The sequence below is a fragment of the Sinocyclocheilus grahami genome, unplaced genomic scaffold (assembly GCF_001515645.1).
Source record: "Sinocyclocheilus grahami isolate Dianchi unplaced genomic scaffold, SAMN03320097.WGS_v1.1 scaffold250.1, whole genome shotgun sequence".
Classification (NCBI taxonomy): domain Eukaryota; kingdom Metazoa; phylum Chordata; class Actinopteri; order Cypriniformes; family Cyprinidae; genus Sinocyclocheilus; species Sinocyclocheilus grahami.
This window is the reverse complement of record NW_015505429.1, coordinates 208376-220681: the sequence shown is the minus strand read 5'-3', so window position 1 is coordinate 220681 and position 12306 is coordinate 208376. Positions and strand designations below refer to the sequence as shown.

Here is a 12306-nt window from a genome sequence, read left to right as displayed (position 1 = left end):
TATAGTTTCCATTAAACCATTACAAAATTCCTTTTTGTTTTGTGCATTATTCCAATAGGAATTACTGTTGTTCTATTGGTTGCCATCTGCCAGATTACATCCCACCAATAGAATCCATCAAATAGACACCATTATAGTTTACATTAAAACCAAACAAATTCCCATTATAAACCTGAAATCTATTAAATTTTTTATTGTGTTTTGGGAGGGGTTCTATTGTTTTTTTTTTCAGCAGGCAAGATTATAATGGTATAACTACTTTTACAGAATTAACTTAATTACTGAATTTCACAGAAAGTATTTGTTTATTTTTTTATAAATAAAGAACTGTATTTCTTAAGTCAATTATTAAAGTATTACATATGTTACATAGGCTGATTTATTCATTTTAAGTATTTGGGATTTTAAGAACAAGTGGAAAATGTGCTGAATGTTTCATTTCATCCAAGTGAAATTAGCAAGCAGTTAGACTGGATTTACATTTGTTTTAAACGCGGAGCTAGGCACGAGTCGACACAGGTGGCGCGTGCGTCAAGCCTCATCTATACTGCCAGATGCGCTCGTGGAGACTTGCGGTGCGGAGCCGGGTGCAAGTATAAACGAGCATTACGAGACAGTCTGCGTGAGTGCGGTAAGCATGAACGGCTTGTCCGTGACGCGGGATTTGTGTGGGGCAGAGAGGAGCGAGTATGAGAAGCATTCACAGACACAGGCTGTGTGTGCGCGCTCTTCTGAATTGGGAATAGCCAACATGCATCATAAATTTATTTCAAATTAATCTGTTGGGGAGATAAAATGTGTAAGATAACGTTCTCGTACTAACAAAAACATCTAAGAATGTATCTTTTATTCTCCAGTACTGAAAACAGAACCGATAAGGGAGCTTTTGAGATGCGCAGTGACGCAGCTCTCGCAGATTACCTTTTTTGTTCATTGTCTGTCATTTCGAAGCTTAAGTTGCATACGTTTTTCTTTAGTTTTAATTTGCCTAACTATCGATCTGACCCAGTAGACGCCATAATCCCACTCTGTCTCTCTCCCATCCCGCTCTCCGTTTATTTATTTATTTATTTTTAATGGTGGGTGTTTACGCAGTTGGCTATAGAGCAGTACTGATTGGGGAGAATGGAGGTGCGCTCACTCTATTGGTTAGTAAGACTGCAACTCAAGGCTGGCAGTCATGCATATGCTCTGGAACAGAGTAATATCAAGTCCATATCGCAGGCTTTGCGATTAGGAAATCGCAACGTCTCAAATCGCGATTTCGATTCGATTTCGATTAATCGCACAGCCCTATTGTGTACACACACTGCCAACACACATTTCAGTTCAAACTACTTGTAAATGTGCATGTAGCATCCTATGACCCCTTTAACATTCCCTTAACGTCCAAACAACACAACTTTAATTGTATGTCAAATGGACATTTCAGATTGACTTTTACAGTTCATCTGATATTTAATAGCTTATATTTCTTATTAAGAATAATATTTTTTGGTTTCTGGCCCCCTGAATGTTCTGACAAAGCAAAGAACACAAAAATAGTCCTTCTAGACTTCGTTTGGGACATGTTTCCCTAGTAATCTGTACAAAGCAGACTCTTACTTTTCCCCTGCACAATATGATAGTAAGGAGTGAGGCTGAAGGAAGGTGATAGAGTAGGAAACAGTAGACGCTGGATTCAGGCTACACACCTGCACAGGTTAAACAAAACAGTCACGGAAAAGAAATCCTTTGAAATGACAAACATGACACCTGATCCGTGGATCATCAGTCAGTCTGACTAAATCAGCCCTTGTAGACTGCTCCACCTGAAAAACGACATGGCGGTAACATGATGCCATACTTATATAGCCTAATGGCACTGATACAGGACTGAAGAGGATGCTCAAAAACACCTGCCCCAACATACATTAGATTCAGCGATACACAGTTAGCAGAGGTGCAGCAGTTAGCCTAAACAGCAAAATTTTTTTTTTGATCCGTCAGTTTTCCAACACTAACTGGAAGTCATCGATAAGTGAAGAGAACACAAACGAGCGGATCATTTATGAGAGGAGCTTTTAGCCCAGCAGACCTGTCTAATTCACAGCACCGGGAGGAAAGATGCCAGTCCAGATACCGGACGATACCGATTTCTTATCTTTCCGAGATCAATGTGAAAGTCAGGATGGCTGGGTCGCCCGTTATAACAAAGGAGTAGTGACGGTTTGGTGTCGAGACGAGGAGTGCAAAACTGTGCAGAAACTCAAGGCAAGTGCGCTGCAATGCGGATCAATAGACGCACACACTCCCCAACTAGTACTTTGTTTACACTCTTTGCTTTCAGTCCTCACTGCATTATCGTCTAAAATATTTTCGATATTACAGATCATCTTCTAAATGTCTATGAAAAATAGATTCTGTGTAATATTTCTTTGCTTAGTAAACGAATTCTTCATTTACTGGAGAACGCAGCATAATATGGCAAGCTGTTTTAACATTTATTCTGTACAACTCACTAGCCTATATATATTTGCGTTTCTTTTACTTTTTTAATTGCTAGTAATCTAACAGTGACTAGTAGCCTATCGATTCAATTAGTCACTAGTAATAGGTCTAATTATTTATTTACTACCAGTACCTACTTGGCAACTAGTCACAATCTGCATATGTTTGCCATTGAATTCAAGGGGATCTGTGGTGCAGATATTGCCTTTACTAGTTCAACTTTTTTTCCAATTGTTGTTGGTACTAAATGTTCAGATATTTCAGTATTTAGTTCATTTTGCGTTTCTTTTACTTTTTTAATTGCTAGTAATCTAACAGTGACTAGTAGCCTATCGATTCAATTAGTCACTAGTAATAGGTCTAATTATTTATTTACTACCAGTACCTACTTGGTAACTAGTCACAATCTGCATATGTTTGCCATTGAATTCAAGGGGATCTGTGGGTGCAGATATTGCCTTTACTAGTTCAACTTTTTTTCCAATTGTTGTTGGTACTAAATGTTCAGATATTCAGTATTTAGTTCATTCATAATGTAGCATGAAATAATAATAATTATAATAATAATAATAAAAGAGATTGTAATTGTAATTGTAACAATTTTCTCACAAGTGAGTAATAGTATCTAATAAATAAGTACCGGTAAATCTAGAAAATATACTAGTAACTGTGAGAACAGTAACTTTAGCTAAGAAATACACATTAGTATGTAATGAATAGTTTATTTGTCTAACTGGATTAGAGCAGCAATAATGACCAGCTAGAAACCAGTTGCTATGTCACAAAACACCAAAGCTGGATTTTCCAATATGGCATATTATTAACATATCAACAATACTGAGATAATGTTCTTCTGGCTTGTGCATTTTAGGAAGTAATTCACTGTAACCACATCACCCTTTTGTGTCTAACAACCATTGTATATTGATTTATAGTTTTGTCTTACAGCTCATGCACCTGCATTATTATTATATAAAGTAAAGACACGTATAATGTTACAAAATATTTCTATTTTAAATAATGGCTGTCCTTTTCAATAAATTTTTTTTTCAATAGCAAGAAATCAGCATACTAGAATGATTTCTGAAGGATCATGTGAAACTGAAAACTGGAGTAATGATGCTGAAAAAATTCACTGACGTAAATTACATTTTAAATTATATTCAGATAGTTTCCATAGTTTAAAACATTTCAAAATATTACTGTTTTTCCGTATTTTTGTTTAAATAAATGCAGCTTTGGTGAGCATAAGAGACTTTCTTCAAAACAATAAAATTATTATTTAGTATTTGTTATATTTAGTAGTAGTAGTAGTATATTTTTCATATTTGTGACCCTGGAGCACAAAAGCAGTCATAAGTAGCACGGGTATATTTGTAGCAATAGCCAACAATACATTGTATGGGTCAAAATTATAGATTTTTCTTTTATGCCAAAAATCATTAGGATATTAAGTAAAGATCATGTTTTATGAAGATATTTTGTAAACTTCCTACCGTAAATATATCAATACTTAAATTTTGATTAGTAATATTTATATAAGAACTTCATTTGGACAACTTTAAAGGCTTTAAAAAATTTTTTTGCACCCTCAGATTCCAGATATTCAAATAGTTGTATCTCGGCCAAATATTGTCCTATCCTAACAAACCACATATCAATGGAAAGCTTATTTATTCAGGTTCCAGATGACGTATAAATCTCAATTTCAGATAATTGACACTTATGACTGGTTTTGTGGTCCAGGGTCACGTTTAGTACTACAAAAAATGTAGACAAAGTTTCAGCATATGAACCAAAGGCTTGAATATACATAGCCTTTGGAACAGCAGTATATTAGTTTTCGCCATGCGAAAACAGTAGTACAGTATATCATTTAAGCTCCTGAACAGTAGCTTTCCTCACAGACTCCAGACGCTTTCAGAGAAAATCTTATAGAAACAAACAGAGATATGGTTATGCGCCATTTGCCCAGGGGAACTCAGCGTACAGGCCTGGCCTGACGGCTTCATGATCCACAGACTCTGAGATGAAAGACCGGTCTCTCAGGGACAGACTGCACCTATGAGATGTGCTGAAAAATTAAGAGCGGAAAACCATAGTAACAGCAGGCTCAGATGAGGAAACCTGAGCCCCTCCTGCTGGCTTACCAGAGTTGGGCCTTTTTCTGTGTTTTTTTGGTGTGTAAAAGCACTTCTGTTGACCTCTCTGACAATGGCTAAAAGCCATCCCGATGCGAGAACCTATGCATGAGGGCTGTTTCAGCAACGTTTCAGGCAGGTGTGGGGAAATTATTTAGACCTGTAACGCCTGCAAAAATAAAAGGAGATGACAGGCCTTCGTCAATAATTCACGCAGCTCTCCGGGCCACCGATGCATTCTTTTCATGAATAATTGAGCTTCGTAGGCTTTGACGACATTCCATTCATAGAGACTAAATAAAACTTGTTCCAAGGAACCCAATGGAAATGAGCAGCAACTGATCAAGCTGGGGTTGTAGGGGGTTGGGAATAAATTATTAAATGATGCCAGGGTAGAGTTGATTGGGTTACACAGTTTCTTGCGTCGTAGAGCCATACAATATCTGCTCCCATTGCATTTGATGTATTCATGCTTACCTGACCCTTCTCACAACCCAGGATAAGGTAGCTACAGTATACGTGGAAAAACATGTGAGCTTGAAATACAAATGCAAGCCAACATGCTTAAATCTAAAGCTCCACTGTATCTCTCACTCCAGTGAGGATCCTTTTATGCTCACTGTTTGCTGTGTCAACTTTTACTCTTTTTGACCTGACATGGCTGAGTCACACAGAAGGCAGGGCTTTTAAAGATAAGGAAATGAATAGATCTATGTATAATGGTAGCAGGCCTTTGCCAGCACAGTGAAAAGCTTTCATTTTTCATCTGCCCGGTAACAGAGTGCTTTCAAAATCTGTCAGCACTTTATCACGGCTGCACCAGAGGGAACACTACAGGAGATTTTTCACCGCTCAACACGCTTTGTGAACTTTGTATTCAACTGTAATGGAAAAGTTCTTAAGATTTGAATGACTCAATGAGACAATGTCTGTTTTTTCTCTTAGATGAGAATCGTGTGCAAGGACGTGACGGCAGAGACTCTCTACGATGTCTTGCACGACACGAGCTACCGGAAAAAATGGGACACCAACATGATCGACACTTTCGATATTGGACGACTGACAGTTAATGCAGATGTAGGATATTATTCCTGTGAGTCACTCCTTTGTTTCTGTCTCAGCTGAGCTGTTATTTCCACCGTGTTCCTGGCGAAGCACACAAACACGCTTTTTTTTTTAACTAAGCCCTTTTGTTCTTACTAAGAAGATTGTAAGATACAATATAAAAGTTGTGGGTGGCTACAGTACATTTTATGATGGAGTGCAATTTCTACAGTTAAACTGCAATGATGAAAATCATTGGGATGTTTATGGTTAAATGAGTGTCTTGTGGTGCTCTCAGATATACTATGCATGGATATCAGCAATAAATTATGAAGGGACATCGATGAGAGTAATGTAAAGTGACAGTACAAAAGGAGTCTCTTGTAAAATATCACAAAAAAAAATAGTAACCTAAAAATGGTTACTTAATTTTAATTAATTGTCTTTATTCAAGTCAAACATAAAAAAATTATGGGTTAAATCAGGTTGAAATATAAATATCTTTAAGGTAACAATTGCAGGTTACCACGTTTTACAGTGTATTAAAAAATGCAGTTCTGATCAACATACAAAACCATTTTTGAAGAATTTGCAATTATAATGAGTAAGAAAACAAGCAGAAAATGCTGTTTTAAGCTATGTTGTGAGAACATAAAGCTTATAGGAAACATCTTGTGAGAGTAATTTAAACATCATCTGAAATGGTTAATACACTGTAAAAAAATCATACAAATATGGCACACAGTACTGTATTAATATGAAGTCATTTATTTGTCTGAAGTCACCGGTATTTAGAATTTTGCTTTTCATTGCGTTTTAGAGTTAAAAATACAATTACTGGATAATGTCCTGGCAGATTTAAATATGCATTTTAGTATGCAGTGGTGCAGATTTACCTTCTTGTCTTTTCATACTTTACCAGGCCTCTAAAGCATGTCCTTGTTTATTTACAGGGAAATGTCCAAGTCCATTGAAGAACAGAGACTTTGTCACCATGCGGTCATGGCTTCCTCTTGGCAATGACTATCTGATAATCAACTACTCTGTCAAACACCCGGTATGTCTGTGTTTGGTCTGGATTGTTAGGTCTGTAGAAGCTCTGATCTTAAGAGACATTTTGGCAGAGGTAACAATATAGTCCAGCACAGTATGTCAGTTGGTATGTAGGTCAGCCTTCCAGGTCTCGAGACGATTGAAACAGAAGAGGCCTGATCAGTGGCAAAAGTCTGACAGGGGTATCAAGTACGGCGTCGGGTGATCAAATCCCCGTGTTGTAATGAATAATTTCATGTCTAGCGTCAACAGGCTTATTATGTCTTTCATTGTTTTCTCTATGGAAAATCTGACACAAGATGTTGATGTCTTGAAATAAATCTGAAATAAATCAGCTCATTGTACGGCTCTTTGAAATACTTGATTCTGATTGGTCAGTCGTGGTCAGATGCTTACTAATATTGACTGTTGTCCATGACCATGTCCATTCGTTCAACTGAAAGTCAACTGGGGCTACCTTGTGTCCCAATTATTGATTTCTTATGAAATTACTATAGTTGCGGCATATATATATTTTATAAAGGCTGGAATGCACTACACAACTTTTAAAATCTAAACAGATTTTAAAACACTACTGTCAACTTTGCAAATATTTACATTGAAAAACTGGACATCATAAACAACTCTTGATCACTAACAGACTTTCAAGTTGTTTCGAACACAACAAACTCACACAGAAACATGCGCCTCGTCGCAAGGAAAACGTATGAGAAATAAAAACAAACTCTTGGCAATACTCGAGGGGTGTATTCCAGCCAGTTTATGACCAGACACAGGTCAGAATATAAAGGAAATTCAACTCAAATCTATATTTTATGTTTACATATTTATTTATTCGGTGCGTAGCTGTGTAATATGATTCACTTTGGAGAGTATTTTGAGACAGTGACCAACTATTTAAAGAGATAGTTCACCCAAAAATGAAAATTCTGTTATCATGTTGTTCCAATCCTGTTTGAGTTTCCTTCTTCTGCAGAACACAAATAAAGAATGTGGGTGACCAGACAGTTGCCGTTCCCCATTGACTTCCATATGGAGACCAGCAACTGTTTGCTTCAGAAAAATCTTCTATTTCTAGCAGAAGAAAGAAACTCACACAGGTTTGGAACAACATGAGGGTGAGTAAATGATGACAGGATTTTTAATATCTCAGCTGTTTAGGTCAGACTGTTTGTATATCGTATCCAATCTTAAAACTTTAAACACTGACTAATTCCAATGAAACTAAATGCTCACTGTTGCTATTTTTCAGGAATACCCACCAAAGAAGGATTGTGTCAGAGCTGTGTCATTGCTCACTGGGTACTTGATCCAATCCAACGGAGCAAACTGCTGCACTCTTTATTACTTGACGCAAGTGGATCCACGAGGTGAACTTCTCTAGTTTCCATTATCACTATCATTTACAGTAAATGTAAACCTAGATATTAGTATGCTGGAGTCACAGCATCAGACTGACCTTTGTTTTGGTGGAAAAGTACACCATGAACTTACCTGTTTACACGACTCTCAGGCTGTTTACAGTCTCAGTTGTTGGTGTATATACAAAAACGCTACCTCATTTCAAAGAGCAGTGCAGTTTCATCTCGCTTTCTTAAAAAAAGAGTGCAGAAATGCATGTGTTTAGACGAATGTGTATTTCATGGTGTAATTTTATGTAATGTCTTGAGGGCCTAGCCATCTCGATTTTTCTTCGTGCTCTTGTGCTGTACAGAGTGGGGAGTCAGGAAGCCTTTGAAACTCCTGCTTTACACATATTTTATGAATTTGCTGATGTCATCTTTTCCGTGCTGCTCGGAGCGATGGCTTTGATTATTAATGTCTTCCGTTGCTGTGATGCAGCAGCCGTTTGTGACCTGTGGGATAGACACTAAGATTCAGTTTATTGCATTTGTACAGCAGACTCCAGGGACAGAACGGCAAAATTACAGTGTAAAAACCAGATTAAAAAACATCCAAAAATTGTAACTATTTTACTATTGCAGCTTCATTCAGGAGGTGAATACTTCTATTACATTAATGGTGATTTTTGTTCTCTGAGCATATTTTTTAAAGCAATATATTATCTCCATTTCTTTTCAGGGTCTTTACCCAAGTGGGTAGTAAACAGAGCCTCACAATTAGTGGCACCGAAGGTAAGTACATTTTCTTTCTTGATTTTTTTATTTTTATTTTACATAATTTATTTGCATGATATGTGTAAAGAAATGAACTTTTCAGCATTTTGAGATTCTAAAAATGTTGTTAACGAATGGTACATACAATACCATTCAAAAAGTTGGGGTTGGTAAGATATTTTAATGTTTTCCCACATGGAAATGTAATATATAGTGCCATATCTGTTACCTATAAGGTAATAATATATACTTTTTACATACACACATTTTCTGGGTAGATATAAATAACATATATAAAATCCCCATAGTAAAATGTGTTAATAATATATATATATATAATGATTTTTTTCATATGGTAATATATGTTGCAACAATATATGTCAACAATATATTTTTATACAATAATATAAATCAACAATAGATTTTTATTTATATATGCTTTTTTAACTTTATTAAAAACATACACAAAAATCTGTATGTTTTATATATGTTTTTGTAATATTCTTTTAAAAATATATGTCTGTCCTTTATATTTACTTATGTAATATCAAAATGTATTGATGGGGTTAGGATGGATATACATGTACATGGCATATATGTCCAATACGATTGTATTGGTTATGTTAATATATAAAATTGTTTCAATTTCTACTAGGTTTCACATATGTTTTTACTTCATACGACAATACATTTCATATATGGAAATTGAATAAATACATTTGTGTTTGGTTTTAAAAGAAGCCTCAAAAACAGTAGTTTTGTGAACTATTATTGAACTGAATTTCTATTTATATAACTTTTAATAATATTTTTAAATGTAGATAATTCCTTTGATGACCCAACTGATGTTTAAAAGATTTTCCTCTGCTTCCATCTAGTGGTTAGAAATGTGCATCTCATACAAGATGTTTTATGAGGGCCACATGATGTTAAATTTGAAAATAAAAGCATCTATAAAATGCATGGTCCAGATCTTTCAACCTTTTTTTTCACAGGCAATGAAAAAGATTTACAAAGCCTGCCTAAAGTACCCGGAGTGGAAGCGGAAACACGAGCCCAATCTGAAGCCTTGGAGATACCCAGAGCAGAACATGCTACCCTGCATCAATGTGGCTGACCTGACAGTGCAGAGAGCAGATTCTCTGGAGAACATCGACGAGAGCAGTGTGAGTGAGGAGAAAGCCCAGCACCACAGCGATGATGAGGAGACCTAAGATAACTCACACTGACTCTCCTGTGTTCTGTGTGTATGCGAAAGCCACATTCTCAGACGCGGATGCTTCCCTTGCATTCATCCTGTAAATCATGCATTCTTTGGATTGAACAAAATAACATTATATTGTTTTGCAGAGATTTCAAGTCCTCCATTCTAAGGGTCTGGTTGTATTAGACGTGTTTAACTGATACGTTTTTTAGTGTATGATCAAATCATTCAGTGTAAAACGTCTTAAACAGTGTCAGTAAATACTTTGGAAGTTTAATAACTTTATTACTCAACGTTTCCAGTGCACAATGCAGATGTATTGTATTATTGTGACCCATGTAACTTTATTAAATTACTTAAATGGCGCACAACTCATTCTGTCATTCTGTCAAGCAGTAATGCAACTGATGCATTCTGAGGTGAAGATTTCCTGTGTGAGATTGCAAGAACTTCCACCCTTTTTTATTTCAAGTGACAAAGAGATGTGTATTGCACTTGCCTTGAAAAGACCTCAGGGTCTGTAAAAATCAATTCTGTGTAGTACATTAGGATCTGTCTGTGTGCTTTTAACTCAGTGGCCTTTTTCTCAGTGTCTGAAGAATAAAAAGTTTGCTCTTGTATTTCTAAAACTAGCTTTATGGAAGTATTTATCTGTATATTTCCCTTATGAAACAAAAATATACTGGACAAATATAATTCAATATATGAAATAATACAATCCATCGGAAACTAGTGCTTATATTGTTAAATATACTGCAGTATACGCATGGAACATGTATGGTTATATTCTGAAACATACAAAAATATAACAATGAAGAAAAAAAACTACATTTATACATGCAATAGCATTATTGAAACACTCAATTAATTAATTTCTTTGTCATTAGTTAAAGGTTTACACAAAGCTGAACACATATTTATAAACTTTTATTTCACTTTATTGTTTGCATAATGTACATTTCATATCAAATATACAGTATGCAATGGTATATGAATAAAAAGTTTGCTCTTGTATTTCTAAAACTAGCTTTATGGAAGTATTTATCTGTATATTTCCCTTATGAAACAAAAATATACTGGACAAATATAATTCAATATATGAAATAATACAATCCATCGGAAACTAGTGCTTATATTGTTCAATATACTGCAGTATACGCATGGAACATGTATGGTTATATTCTGAAACATACAAAAATATAACAATGAAGAAAAAAAACTACATTTATACATGCAATAGCATTATTGAAACACTCAATTAATTCATTTCTTTGTCATTAGTTAAAGGTTTACACAAAGCTGAACACATATTTATAAACTTTTATTTCACTTTATTGTTTGCATAATGTACATTTCATATCAAATATACAGTATGCAATGGTATATAAAAAAGGGGTTTACTAAAACATAAGTTATAATCATGACAACATGGTTATAACTGATATATAACACTATATATGTTCATGTATGTGTAATATTGTGTACATATATTACACATACATGTTCCCATATAAATGTGAACATGATAATAAGTCATGCTAGATGAGTTGTACTCAGCATTTGTATCCAGAAAGTTATATAATGCTGAGGGAAATTCTGATTAGTATTTTTATTTATGATGACCATTTAGAAATGAACTTTTGTTCATCTCAGATTTAAGGATTTGTTGTTTGAATAGAAATGCTTTCCTTTTTCTTTTGGCAGTGAGGAAGGTTTATTCACAATGGCATCCTTTTTCTTCATCCATAAACGTACAGCTGGGGACCACTCCTCAAAACCTCTATTGTCTCAGACACTTCCTGCTTCCCATTTGAAACACTTCCTGCCTACATCAATCAGATTGGGCTGTAGGGGAGAAGAGGAAACTCCATAAGTGAACCCTCCGGCTTTCTCTCATAACAAAGTCCTATTGCCTTTGCAGCACAGATCATGCCTTTCTTCACATCATCTTCATTTTGAACCTAAAAACCCACACTTATAAACACCCTACTGTGAACTTACCAGAATACTCATGACGTCACATAATATGACAGTATAAGATTTTCACTGTAGGATTTGTAAGAATGCTGGAAATATTCGATAAAGCTATATTTATAGATATGAAGCGAGTGTATTTGTTAGCAAGGTGTCAGTCAATGTCAGTAAAAAGCATGCTTGGGATGATATATGAGATAGCCTATGTGATGTGTGTCATTTCCAGCCTTAATTTAATAAAAATATGCAAAGTTAAAATATTATTTAAATATGTATTTAGGAT

General features: G+C 35.3%; 1 protein-coding gene across 1 annotated transcript; it reads left to right on the top strand.

The window, feature by feature from the left end:
* The first annotated feature begins 1876 nt into the window (after positions 1-1876).
* Positions 1877-10405, top strand: stard15 (StAR-related lipid transfer (START) domain containing 15). Its single transcript, XM_016289672.1, has 6 exons — positions 1877-2253; positions 5577-5724; positions 6629-6732; positions 7981-8098; positions 8811-8863; positions 9841-10405. The coding sequence occupies exons 1-6, from the start codon at positions 2107-2109 to the stop codon at positions 10057-10059; spliced, it is 789 nt and encodes a 262-aa protein (XP_016145158.1). The 5' UTR covers positions 1877-2106; the 3' UTR covers positions 10060-10405.
* The last annotated feature ends 1901 nt before the right edge of the window (positions 10406-12306 follow it).